At 33.4% G+C, this 25,731-nt stretch overlaps 3 protein-coding genes and 1 long non-coding RNA gene across 11 annotated transcripts in view; 2 read left to right on the top strand and 2 right to left on the bottom strand.

Annotated features, from left to right (window-relative positions):
* The window catches only part of LOC118058858 (pentatricopeptide repeat-containing protein At1g62260, mitochondrial), a 3,305-nt gene extending 2,672 nt beyond the window's left edge, over positions 1-633 (top strand). Inside the window, exon 1 of the mRNA XM_035071628.2 lies at positions 1-633. This exon is cut by the window's left edge and continues 2,672 nt beyond it. The gene's annotated coding sequence lies outside the window, so the exon portion shown is untranslated.
* Positions 634-2,347: 1,714 nt separating this feature from the next.
* On the top strand, positions 2,348-5,895 carry LOC118058856 (uncharacterized). Of its 3 annotated transcripts, none has more exons than XM_035071626.2 (6): positions 2,348-2,599; positions 2,698-2,949; positions 3,666-3,812; positions 3,993-4,745; positions 5,296-5,455; positions 5,535-5,694. In XM_035071626.2, the coding sequence occupies exons 1-6, from the start codon at positions 2,486-2,488 to the stop codon at positions 5,549-5,551; spliced, it is 1,443 nt and encodes a 480-aa protein (XP_034927517.1). In that variant the 5' UTR covers positions 2,348-2,485; the 3' UTR covers positions 5,552-5,694. The 3 variants fall into 3 exon arrangements, with proteins under 3 accessions (XP_034927517.1, XP_034927516.1, XP_034927515.1); XM_035071625.2 differs by having other exon boundaries at positions 5,296-5,467; XM_035071624.2 differs by lacking the exon at positions 5,296-5,455 and having other exon boundaries at positions 5,535-5,895.
* A 3,182-nt stretch (positions 5,896-9,077) lies between these two features.
* On the bottom strand, positions 9,078-15,217 carry LOC118058857 (uncharacterized). 2 transcript variants are annotated; one of them, XM_073411331.1, is made up of 15 exons: positions 14,871-15,009; positions 14,216-14,438; positions 13,478-13,589; positions 11,817-11,929; positions 11,587-11,709; positions 11,301-11,506; positions 11,109-11,184; positions 10,728-10,814; positions 10,501-10,581; positions 10,362-10,394; positions 10,081-10,134; positions 9,964-10,005; positions 9,612-9,690; positions 9,467-9,537; positions 9,078-9,374 (listed from the first exon to the last, which is right to left on the bottom strand). In XM_073411331.1, the coding sequence occupies exons 2-15, from the start codon at positions 14,225-14,227 to the stop codon at positions 9,288-9,290; spliced, it is 1,176 nt and encodes a 391-aa protein (XP_073267432.1). In that variant the 5' UTR covers positions 14,228-14,438; positions 14,871-15,009; the 3' UTR covers positions 9,078-9,287. The 2 variants fall into 2 exon arrangements, with proteins under 2 accessions (XP_073267432.1, XP_034927518.1); XM_035071627.2 differs by lacking the exon at positions 14,216-14,438 and having other exon boundaries at positions 14,871-15,217.
* Positions 15,218-20,733: 5,516 nt separating this feature from the next.
* LOC118058855 (uncharacterized) lies at positions 20,734-24,934 on the bottom strand. Of its 5 annotated transcripts, none has more exons than XR_004689246.2 (4): positions 23,322-24,934; positions 22,605-23,238; positions 21,355-21,821; positions 20,734-21,207 (listed from the first exon to the last, which is right to left on the bottom strand). It is a non-coding gene; the product is annotated as an uncharacterized lncRNA (long non-coding RNA). The 5 variants fall into 5 exon arrangements; XR_012170685.1 differs by having other exon boundaries at positions 20,734-21,821; positions 23,322-23,506; positions 23,592-24,930; XR_012170686.1 differs by having other exon boundaries at positions 20,734-21,821; positions 23,322-23,459; positions 23,592-24,928.
* Positions 24,935-25,731: the final 797 nt, after the last annotated feature.

Here is a 25,731-nt window from a genome sequence, read left to right as displayed (position 1 = left end):
CCCTTACAGCATAGGTCCAACAAAGCATGGTACTAGATATAGCAGTCTCGAGGATTGTCCATATTGTTCGAATCATAGGATGTTCATGACTGAAGCTGCATTGCACAAGATCCCTGGGAATTGTACTTGCAGGATTTCTTGGCAAGTATTTGAGAGACGTTTGGCAAGTCAAGTTGCAATGATCTGATAGTCTCATCAATGGCTCGGAATTCCAGCCCTTGCTTTGCTGCTTGATTTTATAGTCTCATCGGTCCCATATGCGAAGCATTAAACAGTAGAAGGATCCAGCTCAAAATACTGAGCACTGCAGTCAATGCTACAAGAAATAGATGAAACCCAATTTCTCAGATCGTCAAATCACGCAAGCGTTGTCAAGAATTTGCACTGATTCAATTTCACAGTATCAGATGATAACTAGAAGTCTCCTTTGTGTGAATCCTTTTGATATCTTGTTGGAATTTCCTTCAAGAGAGTTTGATTATCTTGTCCTTTCAAGTTGTCTTCTTTAACACGATATGATATCGTACCACGTGGCGTTTGAATGAAAACTATGTTCAGTTACAATAATGTGCAGTATTGTCAACATAACCTATTAAAATACAAAAAAAAAAAAAAAAATTCTATTAAAAATATTGTCTTCCCTGTTTGTATATAAATTCTATTTATTCTTTTCTGTAGGATATAAAAAACATAATTAAGTTTCATATCTGTGGACAAACTCTATTAAGAAAATATTTAAAAAAAAAATTAAAAAAGGAGTTTATTCTTTTGTAAAATTTTAAAAATAAATATTTTGAATAGAGTTTGTAGACAAATAGGAAACTTAATAATGTTTTCTTATATTGAGAAGAGAATAATTAAGAATCCTGATCTATGCTAAAACGTTACCCTTGATTTTTTTTTTTGTAAAATAAGAAAATGAAATATATTTTTAATAGAGTTTTTAAACAAATAGGAAAATTAATATTTTTTTATTTATATAAAAAAATAATTAAGAATCCTAATCTAGCTAAACTATTGTCCCTTGATTTTCTTAATTTTACAAAAGAATAAACTCTTTTTAAAATTTAAAAAGACAGTTTTTAATATAGTTTGCATACAAATAGAAAACTTAGTTATACATATTTTTTTAATTTTAAAAAATAAAAATTATATTTTTAATAGAACTTGTATACAAATAAAAAAGACAATTTTTTTTTCTAAAAAAAATGTACTTAATAAATTACATGGAAATAGCGTATTTCAATAGATTATGACAACGGAAATAACATAACTTATTTTAACAAAAAGACCACAAAGTTGATTGAAATGAACAGAAGTGCTAGTAATTTCTCCACCTTTCATAAAGCCACGTGTGATAATCAACGCCCACACAATTAAAACACATGTTTTTTTTATTTAAAAATATATTAAAATATTTTTTTTATTTTTAAAAAATTATTTTAAATATTAATGTATTAAAATGATTTTAAAATATCAAAAAATATTAATTTAAAAGAATTAAAAAATTAATTTTTAAAAGGTAAAACTATGTTCTTAAAACTTATGATAATTAGTTGTGTATTTGATCTATTTATTCTCACTTTTACTTTATTTTGGTCCTTTTAGTTTTCTTTGTTAATATCACCTTTCAACTCTCTATTATTTACCTGTCTAAAACTATAGATTACCTACATTTGCTACTTCTTAATACATCACATTTTATTTTCCTTTATTATATTTCCATTTTTACTCCCTCTTCATTGCTCTACTACAATTTCTCTCCCCTAATATCTCAAGATTAAATTCACAAAAAATTGAGGGCAAGGTATTAGAATTAGATACATCATTAAGCTAAGGAAAAAAAAAAAACTAATAAGGTGAAACTGTATCCAAACCCTCAAGCTATTATCTAGATTCAATTAGGTTCTCAATTTATCAAAAATTTCAATTTTATCCTCAATATTTCCTAATTATTACAGTATCAAGTTTGTCTCATCTCCTCCCAGAGAAAAAAAAAAACTCATATACACACCTTTTTGAAACATATTCTTTCTTTTTTGTTCCTTTTTTTTTTTTATGATGAGGACACGTTACATGATATAGATGAGATGAGGGAAAAAAATAAATCCATATTCATCCTAGCTATATTAAACCAAAAGAAAAATCCTTGTGATTGCTTCTCCAATAACATTATTTGGCATGTTCTTAGCAAGAGTAAAAGATTATTTGGTAGAAGGATAATATTGCAATAATTACATAAAAAAAAGGATGTAATTGAAGATTGTGCTAAACAATAACAAAAAAACATTTAAAAAAAAAAAACAATAAAAACGACACCCCAAATCTAATATATAAGAGAGGTGAGTGATTTTGATTAACCGATACTGTAACCGATTCTCCTCTCTCTCTCTCTTAAAGAGAAAACCAGAACTTCCAGGATTCCACTCGACTCGACTCGATCCGTCCTGATTCGCCCAGCCGTCAACTCACCAATCGAACTCAGATGATGAAAAAAAGAAGCAGAACGGACCTCGATCAAGCAGTAGTTAATGTTTGTAAACGCGAGCTCGGTCAGCTCTCCACTCGCGATTTCGCTCACCGTCTCGCCGCCTCCGAGGTAACTCCCCGATTCCTCCCCTTTTTTTTCTAATTATTCCGCTATTATTGATAAACTTAATTGATTAAGGGCGTGTTTGGTTGTTGTTTTTTTATTAGGATCTTGTATTGAGGCTTGAAATACACAAGAAGTTGGAGAAGCACGAAGGGTGCGTGAACACGCTGAGTTTTAATTCTGGTGGCGATGTTTTGATATCGGGCTCAGATGACCTGCGGGTGATTTTATGGGATTGGGAAACTGGGCGTGTTAAACTTTCCTTTAATTCGGGTCATCGTAATAATGTGTTTCAAGCTAAGTTCATGCCTTTTTCTGATGATCGGACTGTTGTTACTTGTGCTGCTGATGGCGAGGTAAATAATATAAAATATATAAAAAAGCAGCATTCTTTTATCTGATATCTCCATTGTTTTGCCAGTGTGTTGGTGATTGTGAAGAAAGCGTAGGTTTTTAGTTGAAATTCGGTTTTGAAAAGGGCTGACTTTCGGTATCCTTAGTTCTTTAAAAAAGGGGTGTTTTTTTATTTGTCGGAGATGTTATTCATTTTCGAATTGTGGGTTTAGTCGTTTTAGTAAAGAAGAGTGACTTCTTTGCCAGGTGATGCAGAGGGATGTTAGTAATAGATTTTTAGTTGAAATTCATAGCCGGTTTTGAAAACGGTGTGCCTTTTAATGTCACTAAAAATAGGTGTTTTTTTTTTTTTTAAAAAATAAAATTTGGAGATGATATTTGTTTTTTTGAATTGTGGGTTTAGCTATATTTTAAAGAAAAAGAGAAGTGATTTTTTTTCTAAGTAATGGAGTGGATGTTAGTGTGTCAAATTTTATGATATGCATTGCACATGATTTGTTGCCATCTTATTACTGCCTTGTTTGAGCTTAACTGTTTGGAACGAGTTTTATATTGGTGTGCTTTTGTGCTAAAGATATAGGGCTTTTGACATTTTCCTGGTATATTCTGAATTCAGGAATTGCTTATTTTTCCAAGAGAGTTTAGCATGCATGATTTTAATGTTATGTTGCATGTAGGAATTGTTCATTCTTAATGAGGAATATTTTTTCAATTTTAGATTCGACAAGCTCAAATTCTCGAAGGGGGAGAAGTGAAGACTATATTGCTTGGAAAACACAAAGATTCACGAGTTCATAAATTGGCTATTGAACCTGGGAGTCCTCATATATTTTATTCTTGTGGCGAGGATGGAGTGGTTCAACATGTGAGTTGTGATTACCCTTCCTAATTACAATTTTAGTTCTGCTCTTGCTTTTGTTAGAATTAATAAGAAATCTTGTAAGCCAAAAACAATTGCCTGCAGCTATCACCTTGCATGTTGTTATTCTTGATTTTTGAGTAGCTGGGTTCATGCAATTATGTGACACTGTCATTGTGATTTCAGTTTGATTTGAGAACTAGGTCTGCCACAGAACTTTTTACTTGCCGATCCATTAATGATCCAAGGAGTTTCCAGCCATATGTCCATCTAAATGCCATTGCTATTGATCCAAGAAACCCAAATCTCTTTGCAGTTGGGGGAATGGACGAGTTTGCTAGACTTTATGACATCCGCAAGTATAATTGGGATGGGTCAAGTGATTTTGGTCAACCTGCAGATTACTTCTGTCCTCAGCATTTGATTGGTAATGGGGATACTGGAATTACAGGCTTGTCATTCTCAGACCAGAGTGAGCTTCTAGTCTCATATAATAACGAGTTCATCTATCTTTTTACAAGAGACATGGGCTTGGGAAATCCTCCATTTCCATCCTTTTCATCCCCAATTTCAACGGGCAGTGATACAAGTGAAGTAGAACCTGGGTCTATAGCATCTTCATCATCTATGGATGTGGATGGGAAAAATGCTGCCCAAGCTTATAAGGGGCATAGAAATTGTGAGACTGTGAAGGGTGTGAGCTTTTTTGGGCCCAGATGTGAGTATGTTTCTAGCGGCTCTGATTGTGGTCGGATATTTATTTGGAAGAAAAGGGGTGGAGAGCTTATTCGTGTAATGGAAGCAGATAGGGATGTGGTAAATTGTACTGAGCCTCATCCTCATACCATGGCACTTGCTAGCAGTGGAATCGATTCTGATATAAAAATATGGACCCCAAAGGCTATTGAGAGAGCTACTCTGCCGACAGATATTGGACAGGTATGCTTTATTCATCCAGTTTGTTTTGAAATCCATATCCTTAAAAATCTTGTCATTGCATTATTTTATGAGAGTTGAACTAGAAATAGTTTATATATTGTAATAATAAGGTTCAGAAAGAGAATCCTTTCCTGCGACTTTCAACTTTCATTGGACCAATGCCAACAGTCAGTTTGGTAGCTTTATCTTTGATCCAAGTTCTTGAAAGGGAATAATAACTGAATTTTAATTTTGCAAATGGAACATTTTCAGTTTAACTTTTAAGTATTCTTGGAGACTGTCATCTTCTCTATCTTTTGTCCCAAACTTTCATGTATGGGAAAAAACGCAAAAAAACAGTGGTGTTGTGGGGATTTAATGTGGACAGATGGTAGGCTAAAACTTTCTGGTCTGGTTGGCTTATTCAACTGGGCTATTAAAGTCTATTATAAAATTTTACTCCATTACAAGCATTGTGATGGTAATGGATCCAGATTGCTACAATATCCATGTATAGGCTATATGGGGCAGCAGGGGAACTAATTTCTCAGCTGTTACTTGTTTTCAAAAGGTTCTGATGCGTGATTGCTATTGGTTTGGCATGAGTGATTACGATGACAATGATTATTTCTCTGACGACGAGGATGACGACGACGACGAAGACAGTGATGATGTTGATATTGATGAAGACAGTGATGATGCTGATAATGATGATGACAATGATGATGATTGTAATGATGATGGTTGTGATTGTGATGATGTTCTCGGCAGTTATGATGATTGTTGATTCTGATTTAAACTTTTGCTCAGGTGAAACCAAAGGCTAGGGGATGGATGTACCGCTTAGCTTCACCGGATGATCTGATGTTGCAATTATTTTCACTTCAAAGGCAGAGGACTAGCCCAGAAAGCGTGGTGCAGAACTCGGTTATGGATAGGGAACTTCTAGAGCTTATACTATCATTCAATGCTAACAGTGACGTTTCTTCAGATGATGGAGGAGATACTGCAAATCTCGATGACTCGTTGGGTTAGGAGATGCCATTTAGTAACCTTTTGGCCTGTGAAAAAGCGGTAGTTAAATGTACATAGTATACGGTTTTAGCTTTGACTGTTATTGAGCTGTGTTGACTAGCTATGTTATTCTGCATTTAAATTTTTCATTCACCAATTGTTACTTTCTCCTCCTTTTTTTCTGTATATTTTTTTCTGTTATATAATGTCTTCCAACCAAATTTGCGGATTACAGAAACGACTTTTAGGCTGCTACATAAAATTCTTTGGCTGGTCTCTGCTCGTCAATGATGTCATTCCCAGATCATGGCTGGTATTTTTATTTGAAATATTGTTGCTATCAGTAAATGAAGCTTGAATCGATATCTGGGAATCATGCTGCTCCGCTCTCTTTGATCATTCCTGTTATAAAAAAATTATGGTCCAGGAAATGTGACGAGGAAAGAGCAGTGCTTGGTGTGCCATAAAAGCGTTCTCTCGGAACGGAAGTATCTTGACAAAATTATGTGATCTCCTTGACGGTAAGCATTTGTTCATCAACAGCAATCCATGGAGCCTCTCACCTGGACTGATTAAAAACATGGGGAGTTTCTACTAAAATTTTAAGCTTAGAACTTTGGACAGCTCCAAGTGTTTTTATTTTTTCTTGAGAAAATTATGTGACCACCCCTTCAGCTGTAAAAGCTCAAGAAAGTAGTTTTTGTACGATATACATTGGTAATCTATCATTCCATTTAAAAAACTGCTGGCTTTAACTTGGTTACAAACAGAAACAGGAAACATTGCAGTTTAAGACAGGTTTTTTTTTTTTCTTTGTTTAGCAAAATAAAACAGAATAGTCCTCCCTACGCTTTAGCAATGACACTATATAGGTGTACTGTGTTATGCATTGTGCCGCAATCTGGATTAAATTTTTTTCAACATTAAAAAAAAATATTTAGATGGTGATAGTTGGAGACAAACCCGTAATTTGAGATTTGAGACCGAATCAACCTGCGAAAAGAAATTATAAAGTTCAAGATCTAATAAAATAATTTAATATTAAAAATAAAAACAAAAAAAATCAAAATTATATCGCTGAAGAAGAAAACTCAAGTTAATTTAGGCTAATTTGATGAACCCACAACCCTCAATATGAAATTATGATTAAAAAAAGAATATCAAATAAAGGATTCAAAAAAAAGACCAAAGTTCAATAAAAAAAATTAAAAAAAAAAATTGAGCCAACCTAGATTGACTTGACTAACCTATCACTCAAGACAAGTGATTAGGATACAAAAATAAGACTTCCAAAAGAAGTACCTAACAAAAAAGACCGAAATTAAATAAAAAAAAATATTAATAAAGAAAATGCAAATTGACCTAGAATAGCTTGACCAACCCACTTTCAAAATAATGAAACAATAAAAGAATTAAAAAAAAATAACAAAGCTCAAGGATAAATAATTTAAGACAAATGATGAAATAGAAAAAAATAGTTATAAAAAAATTAAGGAAAAAAACGAGTCCACTCGGACAACTCGACCAACCCGCTGCTCGCAACATGAAACCAGGATAAAAAAAAAAAAAAAAAAAAAAGACTTCCAAAAGAAGGACCTATAGAAAAAACACCAAAGTTAAATAAAAAAAATTGAGTATGAAAATACAAACTAACTTGAGTTAGCTTGACTAACTCACACTCGATATAACCAAACATAAATAAAAGTGAAAATCACATGGTTCAAGGACCAATAATTTAACACCGAATGATGAAATTATATATAAAAAATCAATTTGTTAAAAAAAATAAGTCAACCATGCTTAACTTGACTAAACTATTACCCAAAATACGAGATCGAGATAATGCAACAAAAAAAAATGAAACAAACAATGAAGCTATGAGATTAATAATTAAATGTCAAATTATGAATTTGAAAAAACAAATTTAATAAACAATTGCCCTATTGGAAGGCAACCGCAAAAAAAAAATAAAGTAAAATATTCAATAATAAAACAATTTAAAACTCAAACAATACAAACCAAATATTGTATAAAAAAGTAAAAGAAAATAATCAGGGGCTAAATTGAAAAACAAAAAAAACTAAGAAAAGGATAATAATAAAAAAGTAATCGAAAGAATAAGGATCAAAATTGGATAAAAAATCATATTAAATTAAATGTTGAGCAACAAAAATGAAAAAAAATCAAGAAAATAATAAGAATATATAAATCAAAAGAATGATGATAAAAAATGAATTAAGAAAACAAATGCAATAAAATTGAAAGGTATGAAATTGCAAAAAAATAATATTAAAGAAAAGTATAAAACATAGAAATATAACAATCAAAAGTAAAGGGATCAAATTGGATAAAAAATCAAATTGAATAAAATGCTCAAGGATGAAATTGAAAAAAAAACATCAAAAGCTAAATAAACAATAATAAAAAAGAAGAAGGGCCAAAATTGTTAAAATCACAAACCCGAGTACACAATTATTTTTCGGAAGGTCATAGGTGAATTTCTAGGGAATAAGAGAGAAAAGATATAAGAAAAAGAAAAAAAAAAAACCTCAATCATAGTCTAACCAGACCTCTTTCATAAGCACATGCTAAACTGTTGGAAAAAGGATGACTCGCTGCTTCCAATGCTGCCTTAGAAGTAGGACTTTTGACAATAGAAAAGGACATCATGTGCCACTTGAATGGAACAGAGACTATCATGCTCTAGCGCGCGCGTTGACAGTTTTTTTTAAATAATATTTAATTACCATAAAGTCTCTAACTAAATAAAAAAATGACAACAAAATCAGAATAGAAAGACTAAGACACCCTTCAAATTAATCTTAGATTTTTATTCGGATTCCAAGGATAGTTTTGCAATTTCATTGTTATTTTAAATGGAAAAGACAGAACCCCTGCATGTTCTTTTCATTTTTTTTTCTAAGAGCTATGACCGTATGTAAGTTGTTTAAAAAAAAGACTAAAAAGCTGCTATGTGAAAACTTAATTAATTAATTTTTTTTTGGCTTTTAAGATTAAAATAGTTATTTTACTGTAATAAAAGATGTGTCCGAATCAATTTATCCTCATTCAATTTTGCAACGATTAATGCACCTTTTACAAAAGATAATTGTACCGTCAGTTGCAAGCATAACCAGTTTTTTTTTTTTTTTTTATCTCAAGGGGAAAAACATAATTACACTGCTACAATGAACAGGGAGATGTGTCTAGGGGCACAGAAAATCACCCATTCCTTTGTTTTTTTTGTAATTTTTTCCCAGCTGTAGATAGTTAAACACGACGATGCTGCTTCTTTGTGATTGAAGAAGATTCATATCATTAAATTCTAATCTCCCATCTAAAGAAAAGGCTGAGGCATAAAGATTTCTGGCAGGTGCTTGTACGCGAATTGAACGTCTATTATGCATATAACAGTGTGGAGAACTTCTTCCAAGCTCTGTTCTTAGCTTTCTTATGAGGGGCTCTCTGGAATATCACCACTAGTGGTACATGAAGTTTGTAGAGAGCTTCCTCCTGTACATTAAAAGGGTAATTCCAATCACACTAGGTCTAGGCTAGAATGCAGTTGCTGCTGCTTTTGTGACTTGAAATAGGAGGAGCAGGCCTTATCAGAAGACTCTGAAAGAACGCAATCATCTGCACAACATTATTCACGACATTAAATCCATGAGCCATCAGAAAAATTCTAGTATTACAGTAGAAAAGAGAGATTAGGGTAAAGCTCATACTGTTGAAAATCCAATGCACAAAAAAATGAAGCCAGGGAAATTAAATGGTGCATCCTCAGACAGGAATAGAGCTGGAGAACAGAGGGAGAAGTTAATTCTGATGACTTCAGTTCATAAAGTTTCACTTTTGTCAATTTTCACATACCTGTCAGAGGACTATAGATTAAGGGGGAGATGATGTTTGCCAAGGAGATTATTCCTGAAATGCATCCTTGAGCCTTCCCCTGAGATGAGTTTTTATGAGTCGAAGAAAAATATGAATGAATTGGGGTGTCCTTGTTCCTCTAGTTAAAAACGTGATCAGTTAAAGATGGATGGGCTGCATTTAACGATTTTGCTCTTTGTTGACAGTTAAAATGCAGATCAAAATACACAGAAGATTGGTTCTGATGACTTTCTGAAAAGTTCGAGCCTGTAAGCGCGTTTACAATATACAGAGAAAATGGAGGCTATCAGTATCAAGCAGAAGACTTCAGCCATTCTTAACTAAGTGTTACCTGCTCATTAGGCCCTATTTGTTTGGACACGATGCTGCGAAACTGTAGGAATTACATCAGTAATAAGACTTCCTCAGTCAAAGAGATCTTTCATGAAGATGAGAGTAAATTACTTACACACGGAGGGATGAAAACTGCAAAAACCGAAAAAATGGTAGTGGCATACGGGACCTGCCCACAATGGAAACTTACTTTCAGTGTCATAAGCAACAAGAATCGGAAAAGAAAAACAGTAAGAGAAATCAACATCTTCTTACACATGGTCCACCAATTTCATAAACACAAAGAAATCAGAAGATAGAACTCAAAAAACTGAGATATAATACCACGATCTCAAGGAGAAGAGGACAATCTGGAATAAAAGATGCAAAAAAAATGTAAATTAGTTCAAGCATTACCCAAGGTGACCATGCTACACTGTACAGCAGTGCCTGCAAGATTTCGGGTAAAATCACCAGCATTTTAGGCCAACTTGTGTTGTCTTAGTTCATCAGCATGAATAAACGCAAACAAGCTAAGTAAGGTTAAGGCTCTTACATTTGCAATGCCCCCTAGAAGCCCTATTGCCAGTAGTTTTTCCTCTGCTACAAGTGGTGACAACAAGGGCATGAAAAGCAGCTGTGAAATTCACTAGAATTGGGTAATAAGCTCCGGTGACTGAATTTATCAGCCGACAATTATGTGATATGAAACGCAAAGGAGTAGAAGATATTGAGAGGAAAGAAATAAATATTTTAGCAACACGCAATTTTGTAAATGCGTACCTGTGATGCCATTCCTGAAACACCAAGAAGTAGCATTAGATCAGCATACTGGTTTTTGCTGAAGTGAAAACGAGCCTTCAAGTAGTACTGCATAGCACAAATCATTCGAGTTGGAAACCAGAAATTCTGATGAATGTTATGGATATTTCCTAATATGCTGTCTCATTTCAGGGTTGTTCAATTGTGTTTTCAACCTTTACTTGGTTGTTCTTGTTTGTCTCTTCACTTAGTTCAACATTTTAGACTTTAACTGAGAAATTGAATTTCCCAGAAGTTTTGGCGTTGTAATCAGCTCTATTGGTGGAAAAGGCATTTTCAGATTATTAAGATTGACGATCTATAAAGAGAGTAACATCACCATTAAGGAAGAGAGTTCTGTACCATGATAGAAGCCTGCAGTCCACCATATGAAAGACTATTGAAGAATGCAACAATTGCTGCTTGCGAAAATGTTACGCTGCAACACAGTCACAGAATCTGATATCTTACTAGAAGAACATGAACTGTGGCGGTTCGAGTAAAGCACAAGATGTTTTTGCATTTGCCTTATACTCAATCCTTAACTACTCCTACCTGCTCTTCAGCAAGCTAATGACAGCCTGAATTGATGGAATCTTCTTAGATACCATCATCTTCCTGGGTAAATCACCATCATCTTGACAGTGATCATCCTGTCCGCTCTTCAAGATTGGCTGCGTCAAATTTTCGCTATTTGGTAGACTTTCCTCGACGAAGATTCTCATGTACACGGCGGCAAGCATTGACACCAATGCGGCAACCTAGAATGGACTAACAACGTTAACTAACGGTGGCCAAAAGAGAGGCACACTTCTTTTAAGGTATTTTTAGCAACAGAAACCTGAAATGTCAAAGCAGTGGAGAGGAAACGAGCAGCTAGGGTTCCACAGACAAGCGCGGCTGTTGTTATGCCAGACAGAATTCCAAATACTGATGTTCTTTGTCTCTCTAAAACGTTGTCTGCCTGAATGTTTTTAGGAGATGAAACTTAACGGTAAGAACTGCCCCACGACATATCGTCTGGCAAGCAAAAGTTGCTACAAAGTAATTAGATTGATTAGAGATAACTACCACGTAAGCAAGAGCAAGGCAGTCGATGCTCCCTTCACAGATCATAGCTGTGAGGGTCCTGAGCGCATAGTAGGCATAGAAGAACCCGGTTGTCCTGCTATATGCCAATATAACTGCAATAAATAGATAAATAAATCAAATAACAACAACAACAACAACAATTTAATTTTTAATACCAAACCTTGGGAATGTGTAAAAAAATAAAAAATTTAGAAGCAAAATAAATCAATTTTTATTTTCAATTGAAATCTTTCCATTTCAATTGATCATAAACAAGGTATTGATTCTCCAGTATTAAAATAAAATAAAAATGATATATATAAGTCAAATATAGAATGATAAATATTTAAATTATAAAAAATAGAAAATAATATTTTTTTTTCAAAAAAATATATAAAGAAAAAATACTATAAAAATAAAAATAAAAAAATAGTGATAAATAGATTAAATGTAAAATGATAAATATCTCAAGCAAGAGAAAAATATTATTTTTTAATATTTAAAAATTGTAATAATATTGTGAAGAAGACTTTCATGATGTTGAATAAATTTATTTGATTAGAAGGCTTAATTCTAAAGAAATTAAATTCTATTTTCCTTTATCTTCATTAATTTAATATGAAAAATGTAACGGCTAAAATCCAGCCTATATCCTAGATTCCCCTATCACTAGCTCCTGTGCGGGGGGCCACTTTACGAATGCTATAGATTCACATGTCAAGAAATTTCTAGAGCCGTCCGACACTAATACTTGGCGGTTCCTAAGGATACCATGACGGATGTTGACAAAAGTCAAGAAACGTGACCTCTCTGTGATTAAAGAATTTACAAATTTTGGAATTATTTTTTTTCTGAAAATGTGAGAATGATAAAGACGGTTCACCAACTACAAGTTACATAGGAGAAAGAAAAAGTGAACGCAACAGAACATCAGATTATGACAAAAGTCAACTGTCGTTAGTGCCGTGGTGTACATTATATGTTATTTAAAAATATATTAAAATATTTTTTAAATTTTTTAACATTATCATGTAAAAATTATAAAAAAAAACATTAAAAAACCATGGATTTAATTTTTTAAAATTAAATAAATTTTTAAAACGCATTTAAATATAAAAATAATTGTTGAATGAGCTGGGAGAAGATACTAGCTTTTGTACCCAGGTTACTGGGTAAATCAATTATTGTATTTTAAAAATATAGTTTTTTTATAATTTAAATTAAATCTCAATCTAGAAAATTACAAGTTTTTCAACTGGGGTGGGGGCGGTGGTTTAATAAATATTTGACAATGGGTGAAGCTGGTTTGACAAAAACGACACCGCTAAAGATGCCGACATGCGTGAATAAATGCAAAGCCATGTATACCCATTAGATAGATATTTTTGATGAAAAGACATGCTTACGATCACACCACCGATCCATTGTGCCAGTGGGGCCCTTGTGCAGTAGGACCATATCCCTCCGGGCACTTAGGAGGACAACAATCATAGCTTGTGGATAACTATGAAATTGATTTGTGAAATTGTGATGTTCTCATCAAAATAATTTAAAAACATTAAAATTATATTAATTTAAAATAAAAATAAAAATAAAAATAAAATTAATTTTTAAAAAATACTTCTAGTAACAAACACCTTAACTGTATAAGGAATGATTACCTAAAGGAATAATGGAGAGAGTCATAGGAAGCGTGAGCAGAGCTTTCCTTCCATATTGGTCTGATAGATTCCCAATAAGCGGCAACATCACAACTGTTCCCAATCCTATAATCTGCATCATAGATTCATCACTAAGTAATTAATAGTATTTTATATCATTTCCTTCTTGCCCCCTTTGAGGCTCAAGTAAAACTCTTGATTCTTCCAAGTAACTAAATTGTTTTTGCATCTAAAAAATAATTTTAAATTATCTTTTTTATGATTTTAAATTATTCAGGTATGCTGTATTAAAAATAAATAAAAAAAACAAAAAAACATTAACAAACAGTACTCTAAGACATAGATGCATCAATAGTGGGAAACAGAAGTGACTTCAATTATGAGTACTTGGAATACTTCAGTTATGAGTATTGGACTACTTCAATTATAGCCCTAGATTTTGTCTTCCTGTAGGAGTGGGGTAAGTGTCGCTGTGATGAGAATGGAGAGAGACACCCTTGTTTACACATCATAAATAGTATCTAAGAAAACTTACTGTGAAGAAATATTAAACAAGAATAAAAGAGTGATGCTATTTGTCCTGAAATTAAGATTAATTTTCTGAGAAAATCTAACCATTTGATCAGTGAGATCCATCTCATCAATAACTGATAGTAGAAATTTATTTCAGAAAGAATTACTCATCAAATGAATAAAATTCAGTACTGCTTCTGCATCCTTAACTAGTAATTAACTAACCAGTTTTGTCATGTAAGATGAAAGTTGATGTCATGTTCTGCTAGGGAACCTCCGAGGAAAAAGATCATGATATTGCCTGTTATGCAGATGGATGCATGGCTATCAACATCTTTCTTGGTAGGTTTGAGTTGCAGGTGGAACTCTGTGGGTAGACAGAAGGGACACAGAAGAGACACTGAAGAGACACTGAAGAGTTGCAAGCCAAATGATACGCCATCGCCATCTACATATCCTTGCATGGCGTATATTGATATAGACATCAAGAGGGTACTAGAAAAGGGCATATGTATATATGGCACTAAGGTTTTTTCAATTAAAAAAGATGAGTTTCTGGGAAACCTCAAGAACCCTTTTTTTTTGTGTGTGTTCTTCCAAAAGAAATGTTTTTTAAATAGTTCTTTAATTGTCTTGTGTGATTAAATTAAAAGGCACATGGACATGCACTGATTGTTTTCTATTAAAGAAAATGAGTTCATATGGAATTTCTTGAAAACCCTTTCTGGTTCTGTTTATAGTCTCCATCGTCTCTTCAGAGATCATGTAAGCCATGCAAATTAAAGAAATGCATAATCAATCACCCCTACTGAGAATTCGCAATTTCTCCAATGGATAAAGATGAAGGAAAATAAATAAAAATATAAAGAGAGTAGCGTACGGCTTGCTGGAATCCGGTGAGGTAAATGGCAAGGGAGCACTCATCTTGACCTGGACAAACTGCTACCATGGTGACATCGGTTACGGCCGGAAGCACCATTAAGCTAGCGAAGGTGGAGAGGAATACAGTGACAAAGAGGTGGATCAATTCTGTGAACTTCTCCATGCCCTTCTTTTTCTCAGAAAATCTAGCAATAGCCCTCTAGGTCCTGCTTTTTTCTTTAACGTTAAAACTCTACTAGCTCGCTTTGCTTCTGAAGAACTTGCGCATACCACACTCGAAAAGGAGCGGATATTAATGGGTGGGTGGCTGGTTGGCTGACATGTCCTTTTCTATACATGTTTTTTCCGGAAAAATTGGGCATGGAATGCAAATAAATAGTGAAATGGGACATAAATAAAAAGTTTTATAACAAAATATCACCGTTTGATAGTTAATTAAAGTTACAAACATGATATTCAATAAATATATTAATTATAATTTTTTCACAGTTTCTAACCATGACGAAATATGATTAACAACTTCTTTTTAACAACCCCACACCATTTTCTTTTATCTGCAGGCTTGTTTTTTTTTTGTTTTTTTATCACTAGAGTTTAAAGGGGGGGGGTGTCCATAACATGCCCGGCTTATGAAGTCCGACATGTTAAATTATTGAATTTATAAAATATAATAATTATCTTATCATGTTTAGAAATAATAATATTCAGTAAGTATTGTATTTTAGAAGTATATATGTCAAGATGAAAATTTGCTATTTTTTAAAAACTTTTTCATATGATATTGATCTTCTAAAATCTTTAAATTACTATTCTAATTTTTTTATAAGAAAATCCAAATTTAACCGAAAGAATGTCAAAGAAAATTAAAAAAAAAACTCGAGTGAGAGTATTGTTTTAATTGATTCAAATTTCATGTGGGGTGAATGGCCTGGTGGATGCATGGAAGGGCACACAGTATGGACAAATTAAAACAGTAATTAAAAGGACAAATCTTGAAAGGATAGTGGAGGGTATAGACGACATTAATCATTGATGCAAAAATAATGGAGTACGATCCATTCACGAAAAGAAGAAAAATATCTACTTTTAAGCCAATTATACGTATGCTTGTGTTCCAGTTAGAATTTTCTGTAGCATATAAGAATATGCATGAGAGGGGCAATGTTATTTTATTGTTTGTTTATTTGCATATATACTATTTTTTCGATAAAATAAATCAAAAATCAAAATTCTTTGCACTCAATCAATAACATGTAAACACGTATCCCATAAAAAGAGTAGACAAGTAATTACCAAGTAGAAAACGAGAAGGCTTGATTAAGTACGTATTTAAAAAACAAAAAACAAAAACAAAGGCGTTGCTTTGCTTAACTTTTTGTGATGGTGGTATATATAATCTATATCGAGGTTTTATAAGGAAGTAGAAGGGAAAAAATGATTTGGTTGGCTCAATTAAAAATTATAATCCAAAATCTAATAAAAAATTGATTGATTTTTTTTTAAAAAAATTTAACATAATTTTATTTTAACCTTTTTAAAAAATTAAGTTATCCCGGATTGATTAACCCTCCTAAATCATAATTAAGATTTTATTCCAGCAGGGATAGAAGACAGTGAAAGCATTTGCTCGGTTCGGGTAAGCTTCTTTCCCCGATCGCTTTGATACGATAGCAAGTTAGGGTTCTTCGCTCGATATGATTAATCCGGTACCTGATATTGATAGGAGCATCAGAGATCTTCCCTTCAGCCTCTCAACTCAGACCAAGACAGGCAGGCTATAGACTGTGAGGTGGAGAAGTATCGACGGCGAGTCAGGTTTAATAATTATAGTAATTTATGGTTTGGTAAGGTTAATTTTATAGGGTTTAATATTTATTGTCGGTGAAATATATAAATTTTTTTTTATCAAAATCCGTGGAAGTTTTTCTTCCAGATTATGGAATTTAAATATGAGTTGAGCGTCATTTTCTTAACACGTACTTTACTTTAAAAACTCATTTAGAGAATTCTCACTGTTTGAAATATATAATTACATGTACTCTCATCAGTCACCTGCAGAGATAATTATTATAAAATCTTTCAATTTTTACTTAATGACCATTTTAGGCCTTGACCCATACTGGTTGGCCAAAAACCAATCAATAGGCCCAATCATGCAATCGTGACTGCAGGCCCAACTACCCTATCTCTGGTCCACCTTTTTTTCTTAAAAAAGAAAAATCTAGAATATTGGTTGGTCCAAATTAACACTGGGCAAGTCTCGGTAGTCGGTACTTTCACTCACATATTAGGCCCAAACGCGCTTCATTGTGATAGTGCAAGCTATGGAATCGTGATTCTTGATTGGGATGGCTCTTGCTGCTGTGGCCCGTAAAGAAAAACCTTTTTATTTTGGATTTTTTTTGGTAAAAAGATATTTCTATTTTTTTTTTTATCATACTACTCTTCTATTTGGGTTGGAGGATGATCTGGGGTGATGGGTGGAGATTGACCAGGTCAACTAATTTTTAATAATTTTTTTTGAAATAAAAGCTTGAAAAATCTTTTTTTTTTATAAAAAAAATAGATTTTTCTAGTAATCTAATTTGGACTAGATTCTAAAAAAACATAAGAAATATAATATTTATTTTATGAATTACAAGATAAATTATTTTATATATGCTAGTTTTTTAAATGAAAAAAAAAAGTTTTTTCACTAATTTAATTTGGATTAGATTCAAGATTAGTCAATCATCAGGTTAACTTATTGGGCTATCTATAAAAACATAATAAATATAATATTTTGTTAAGAAATATAAGATAAATAATTCTATCTATACTAGTCTTAGTCCTAAACTAATGAGAAAAAAAATATTTTTAGACTAAATAATTTTATAGTTCTTAAACTAAAATAGGAGAAACAATAAAAACATTATAAATAAAAAATATTTTTAAAAATTAAATAAGTAAAAAATAACCAGGAAACAAAAAAGTTTTCATCCAGTTATATGTTTTTCCTTGGTAAATTACGAGTTGGGTAAGATGGTGAAATTTCAAACAAATAAATCTTATTATATAAATGAATTTGAAAATATATTTATTAGGAAATAAAAATAAAAATAAAAATAAAAATGAAGGCCATCCAATAAAGTTCGAACTCCAATTTGGGGCTTTGTAAGAAAGTTCGTAAAGAACTTCGAAGAATTTACCTGTAAAGATCTCTTGTGTTAATTACAAGCCTAACTAGACGAGTTTTTTTACCCCAAGTTACCAGCATGAGGATATATCAAACAAAATCTCAAGTCTTCAAACACATGTAATACGGTTAGCGGATATATCAAACAAATTTTCATTGTCTTCGTGATATTAATTATTTTCATAATATTTGATGTAAGGTTAAAATAATATATCTTTAAGATATAATAAAATTTTAAATTTATAAACAATAAATTCTATTATTTTTTTAAGAATTTATGTTTTGTTTGATAAATATAAACAGAGAATTTATAGAGAAAAAAATTGTTTTCTAATTGATATTTATAAAAAAAATAATATATTTTCAAAATAATATAAATAAAATTTAAAGGCAAACCTCTTCATAGCTTAAGAGCAGATGCCATTCATAATTAATTAATTCCTATATTTAATCAATTAACTTAAATTAATTAATTTTAAAAGTGTCAAATGTCATCATTTTATATATATAAAAGCTTGTCTTTCAGTATTTAAATTTATTGATTTGGTATCTCTCACATTATAAAATGCAATAAAAATTTCTTTATCTTTTTAATAAATAAAAATCTCTTTATTTGTCTACCTAATATAAGAACTATTATTTTTATAACATAGCTAGTTAAAAAACTCCATCTCTAGTTGCAAAACTGTGGCACACGGCTTCTTTTCTTCTGTGCCCATCATACCGCGTTAAATCAACCAGCAGAGAGGAGGCTACAAGGTATCTTTTCTCTTTTGACTTTTTAAATTTGACCATGGTTCAGGAAATATATTTTTTAAATGCATCAATCGTATAAAAAATATACTTTTAAGATTATTTGGAAGAAAAAAAAAAAAACTAATCGAAGTCCATCAGAGGATATCTTTATTTTTTTTTTTAAAAAAAAAAGCTGTTAACATCGGATTCAATGGATGTTTTGTCAATACGCGCCGACAGTCGCTATCTTGAAAAAGTTGAACGGGAAGCTCGTTACAGGAAATTTCACTGAAGGTTCACTAATCAAGTAGAAGAGAAGGGGGAGACTCTGGGCCTGCTGCAGGACCTGAACCTACTACAAGCATGCTGGCCGGCTTAAGCTCTGGTCCATTGAGTCTCATGAGTAAAGTTTGAAATCCGACTCAAAGGAACCTTAAGAAGCCCCTCTAGGGCATATAAAGAAAAAGGAGTAAAATGTTATAAATCATCATCAGATGAGATCTTTATTTACCTGGGTTTACAAGCTTCATCTGTCCACGTTTAGCTTGTTCGTGAATTGGCGTAAACTTGAATCTGTTTTAGATTGATGACACGAGAACACGTTAGGTGGCTAGCATTACAAGCCGCAATCTAAGAAGCTCTGCAGAAGTTTCTATCTTATGCTTGAAAATTTGTGTTGCTCGACATTTTTGGTCTAAACTTCTGTGCATTTAATAAATTATTAAAACAGAGCAACTTCTGAGAGTTTCACCTTTCTTGTTCTTATAAAAAACCTCATGCAACTATATAACTGAAACCCGACTGCAAATGATTATAGAAAAGCGGCATCAACAGCATAGCATGCGCTGTGGTTTATTTGGTTAGCTGTATCGTCAAATTGTGCACTAGAAATGAAGCTTGTTGCCTTGCCAGTATTCTTAACTTTCTTTTTAGCTGCTGCTCTGGTTGTGAACTTTTCATCTGCTGTCCTTTTGTATTTGTTGTTCAATTTCTTAATTGTGGTCATCATCTTTTGGAGTTATAAGCCATGCAAAGAAGAACTCGATGAACTCTTGCCGCTTTTACTGTCTTCATGTGGAGATGCCAATGAGAATGCTGAACCTTCATGTGATGTTGCAGGGGACATATGTTTCACCATTAAGGGCGAGAATGACAATAATGAGAAGGCCCAGGACAATGACAATGGCAATGGCATAGACAATGATGACGAGAAGCACAGTTGTTCTGATGGTTGTAATGAAGACGACAACAACAATGGAAGCGCTGCTGAGATTGGTTGGCAAGATGTTGACGAAGAGATTGATGAGAATCTGGAGAAGAGAATTGAAGACTTCATTGCTAAGGTTAATCATGGATGGAGGGAAGAAATGTTAAGGGACCAATAAATAATCATCTTCATGATCAGTTGTGGCTTGTTTAAACAGGTATTAAAAATAGCTCGCCGAAGCACTTGTGAATACAGTAAATGGTTTTCGCGACTCTGGATACCCAGATTTTTGCAGGGGGCTCTGTTCGTCAAGTTTCCTTTTTGTACTTATCTTTGGTTTTTTTGCTTTATTGATTTTCTGTTATTACGACGACGATCAAATATGGCATGTATAAGCGTGAAGGTAAAATACTCGTCTTTTCTTCTAATCTGGGTTATACTCGGGCTGGAGTGTGAAAGAATGAGCTAGCATCACAGCTGGAATCCAAAACATAACTTAATCGGGCAGAATCCACCACAAGAATGTCCTGATTTCATAATAATTTAAACCAATAACGTTTTGTTAATCAAAATTTTGATGTTATTATCACTATATTATGGTACTTTATAATCCTATCAATCAAACTTGTTCTTTTTTTTGTTTTTTCCTTTCCAATGTGAAAGAACATCCTCACCCTGCTTTATGTATTGAGACGTTGAGACCAAGTCTCTTTCCAATAAGATCGTAAACAGCTCGTCTACATCCACAGTAAACTAATTTTCTTTCAGCCTTCCACTTTTTTCTTTTCGTTTTCGATTTCAGATAAATTTCGCAGAAATACATTAAAAAAATAACACAAAAAATCAAGCATACATGGAGGGGAGAATTTTTTTCATGTTGCTTCATGATGTGCCGACGACCTGGTCAGATGAAACAAACGTGTAGGACAACCTGCTACTTAAATGGCTTCAAGAATCCTTACTTGTAGAGGGTAAAATACTTGTATTACATTTAGTTCACGGAACTCTCAAGGTAAAGATTCTAAGCTACAAGAAACCTGATCAAAGAGGGACACTTCAACTTGAATTTTAACCTCAACTCCTCCTGATGCCAAAGCAAACATGGCAAATACACCCCACGTATTCTCTCTTGTTTTACAAGAATACTAGGGAGTTATACAGGAAAACACGTTTCAACTCCATACCCTTCAGTAGACTCCGACTTAAAACGGATATTGCCTGTGGATATTTTGTTCCATTAGCAAGAAGGCTTTGATTTGCATTGCATGACAAACGCAAACTGAAATATTGATGAGCTTAAGTATGGATACGATGGTCCAATGAGTGTTTATGATACAAATACCATAAAAGAGGGAAAAGATATACCAATTAAAGAGGCTTCTCGTAGGAATTCTGCTCTCTGAAGTCTGCAATTGCACTTCGTATCATTTCAGACACATGGGGTTGAATAAACATGTGAGAGCTGTCCAAAATATGAATGATGAACTTCTGTGATGCCGGTAGCGAAGCATTCAAACATGACAGAAGTCCTTCGCTAAAAAAAATTGGAGCAAGAAAGGTGAAGCTAAACAAAAGCTTCCACCTCATGCATGAAATATATGCACGTCTAAATGCACCTACTTGGCCATTACATTGCAAGCAACGAATGGCCTCAAATTATCGCATTGATGACAATCACATACCAGCCCAAGAATGGATGGCTAGAAATGCATTAACAACTAAACAATTCCTCAATTTCCTTGGCTGAAAAGGTTTTAAGCTAATGAGATATTTACCAGGATATGAACAACCCTTTAGTGGCATTCACCATTTGCAGGAATCTGAAGTCTGAACTGCAAGAAAAGTTACAGGGATTTGAAAGTTAGAACATTTTCTGGATTGAATATAGTACCATAAACAAATGCAACAACATCAGACTGGAACAAAAGAACCAAAACAACAAAAAGAATAAAGAATCTTATTGTTTATTTCTACAGCAACCCATGAACCAAAACACGAATTTCCAAAGAATTGCTTCACCATCAGAGAGAGCACAATTGAATAACAGAGATTTCACATTCAATTACATCAGAAAGCCAAAAAGTTTATGTTTTTGGTCTTTGCTTACACAAAACAATTTTAAAAAAATAATTGACCAAAAAAAAGTGTAATCAGTTACAGTATCAATAACCAAAAGAACCCGGAAGGAGTATTTTGGCCCATAAAAAATCACGGAATATTAATCTATAATATTGCATGATTTTAATCTATAGCGGTATTTCACTTTTTTTTGTATGAAAAGTTGAGGACATCATGGAATAGAAAATCTAAAAACCTGCTGTCGTCGCTTCCTATTGCAATACTATTGTAACAAAACAACAAGAGTATCTTGGCCTTCTCATTATCTCTAAGCAATCCAACGTTGGCCTCATCACTGCAAATGAGAACTGTTGATGTTATTTACATGCTCAATTGCATGAAATAATCACCAATCGCATCAATTAAATCCTAATTTATCTCAAATCAACAAACCCTAATATATAAAACTTAACCCTAAACAACAATCCAATCAACGCTCAAACAATCACAAAATAAATATGAAACCCATGAAATAATGAGTAATAAAGGATGTTTACCTAGATTTGTCGACTGAGGAGTGGTGGTCGCGGCGGTGCAGGCTACAAATCGCGTTGGGGACGGCGGTTTTTGGTGAAAAAACACTAAGAATGCTGGGTTTGGAGGAGGAATAATCGGCTGGTTTGTGCAGTTTCAAGGAGGAAAGAAAGGGCTGGGTCAACTGGGAAGGAAATTATGCTATGCTTGGAAAAAAGGAAGTACTATTCTAAATTTATCTTTTTAGCTAAACATATTTTATATTTTTTGAATTTATTTTTTTTATTTTGAAATACTAACTAAATACAGCCCAAGATTATTCATAAAAATGTTCCTTCACTGCAATCAATTTCCAACGAAAATCAGTCCTCTTGTATTCTCCAACGTGAAATTCTTTCTCAACTAAATTCAAATTGAACAATAAAGATGCTGCCCTGGAATTATGTAACCAGTCTTTGACAGCGATTTCAAGTTTGCTTTTGAGGAAATGATGATCATCTTCTTCGACCCTTTGGCAATCTTAAGCAAATTTTCCACAACCCCAACCTGATGACCTTTTCCTTTCACTTCTATTTCTGTTTCTTGCAGTTGGTGACCGATTAGGTTGCCAAATCCTTCTCTCTGTTTGCAAAACTGGGTTGTCTTATTCTTCAACTTCTGAAACAAAAAGACAAAAAAATGAGGTAAAGGAATGTGTAGGCAACATGGAGAGACTACTGCTAATTCCCAACCACTCTCACCCTGGAACAGTCAGGCTGATATCGATTTTCATTGCAAGTCATGGACAAAGATTCTAAATCAGGCGATCGCGTCAGGATGGAAGCTAAAACTGGAAAGTGGTAGTCCTTCAGACAGCCATTCACTGTAATGACCAATTACTGGAGATCATCAAACACATCAGGAAGGTGATTGTGAAGGAATTGAACTGCAGCATCACTAACATTAGTAAACATTAAATAATTCAGCATAAAACAATTGTAACAGGTGAGTATAAGCATTGGATATCTTACTTTTTTCGAGCATTTTCAGAATCAGAACCTAACATAGAATTCAAAGAGAGATGCTCAAGAGAAGCAAACACTCCACTGGGCTCTTCAAGACACTTGTATTGGAGATCTAACTTAAGAATTCTCAATGTCTAGGAACCACACATCGACCTAGGCAACTCAAAAGACGGAATTTTCCTCTGACCCAAAAGATGGTTCATCTAAGCTAGAATTTTCCTCCGACTCGGAGAATGGATCTTCTTCAGCTATCCCAACACCGATCCATTTATCAATAAGATTTAAATCATTATCACAGTTATCTGGGTGCCGGCAAGCCCAGTGGAGTTAAAAACGAAGTATCGCCAACCCATTTCGCTGGCTCAGCAATCTATCCACACGATCACCAAATTGCTTACACAAATTTGAGGGACCTTCATATGAACAATTTGTTATAAACTTAAGAAATGGGGGCTAGAGACGGACAATTGTCTACACCATTTTGATGCTGCTACAGTTCGAGCCTTGCCATCCATCTCAAGGAAGGAAAAAAAAATTGTGATGAATAATGGGGTCTGGCAGATTAGATAATCGAACCAACACCGCAGCATTACTACACTGCTTTTCGACCTCGTCCTTACGCTCAAAAGTCCTCTACTACAGATGTGAAAAACTGCCTAATCAGAGCTGTATCTCAAACTAATACAGGAAACAACATGTCCAAAATCATTGAAGATGGAATCAACACGACTATAAATAAATACCATATGACAAATATACAAAAGCAATAGGCACAATGAAAAATAAGGCTGAGACAGAGAGATTCAGTTTGGAGTATCACAAAATTCTCTTAATACTTTGCCTAATCAGATAATTGTTTTTTTATGTTTCTGAAGGCAAGACTTCTAAGGAGATGGTTGATTGGATAATGTTCAATAGACGGGGAATCTAGTTGAGAATTATTATTGTGTGGGGATTCAATAGATAATTGGGTGATAGTTGGGAAATAAATATGTCTTTTGTCCATATTAAATTTAATTCATGCTTAAAAAAAAAAAGTTATTCACACTAATAATAAGAATTTGAGTTAATAACATAATAATAAGTATGAATTTTTACAATGTATGTCAACGATTATTTATTTCAAATAGATGTGGAGACTCTGAAAATTATAACAATCAAGTAATTATATTATAGGAAGAAGTGCATTATATGCTTCTTCTTTTCTGTTGCCTGGCCATGCTGTGCCTTCTAATGGCTCTCTGATGCCCATTGCAGTAAATTGACGAGCTTTAGCATGCATGTAAATTTTTGTCCCCCGTACAAATTGAAAAAACCCATTTCAACAAGACTATCTTCTACTTTGGTTATATTATTTTGGCCAAAGTAGATGAAATCAATCACTTAGAGGGGTGATTGTTTCCTATTCCAGAAGTTGAGTTCGTAGATGAGGAGGTAGCACTTATAATTGGCTAACTATAACAATACCAAAAGCAGCCTGGAGTTAGGTGTGTATGATATTCTTGTTTCAAAGAATACAAACTACATAATGGAATATGGAAGTTAAGATGGTTAGGGTTTGGGAGAAGATGAATGATTGGAATGACAGGTTACAGACAGCTCACCAATTGACAATCTTGCATTTGTACTAAGACCCCATAACACCTACCCTGTTCTCCTGAAGTATCTCTTGACCTTTCTTATAGATTTGGCCCTGTGCTGTGCTGTGCTTATTCAACTGCTCAAAGCTTATTCAAGATAACCAAACACAGATAACCCTTTGATTTCATGTTTACGCGTTGCTACTTTCCAGCGCAATGTCAGGATTTGCATGTGAGGGGTTGGTGAGCTTTGTTATGGTTTGTTGTCATACATCAATAAATTAATTAATCAGTTAGAAAGCTTAATCGATTAAGAAATATTTCTTTTGATTGCTTCGAAATGCAAGTAAACTAACTCTTTCTTTGACAAATTAATGAGCCTCCGATCTCATAGCAAGAAGCATTTGCAAGCGATGTGACCAGGCATTCTGGTTTTTTGGCTAACAAAGTCAAGCTATCAGTGGTTATATCTCGATTATAGTTTATTAAGATTCAGAACCAGTTCCTATATAAGGCTGGTAGATACAGGAGTCATTAATCCATTATACCACGTATCAATCTACTAA

The sequence above is a fragment of the Populus alba genome, chromosome 9 (genome assembly GCF_005239225.2).
Source record: "Populus alba chromosome 9, ASM523922v2, whole genome shotgun sequence".
Taxonomy (NCBI): domain Eukaryota; kingdom Viridiplantae; phylum Streptophyta; class Magnoliopsida; order Malpighiales; family Salicaceae; genus Populus; species Populus alba.
The sequence above is the reverse complement of the archived record's forward strand: the minus strand, read 5'-3'. Positions and strand labels throughout refer to the sequence as shown.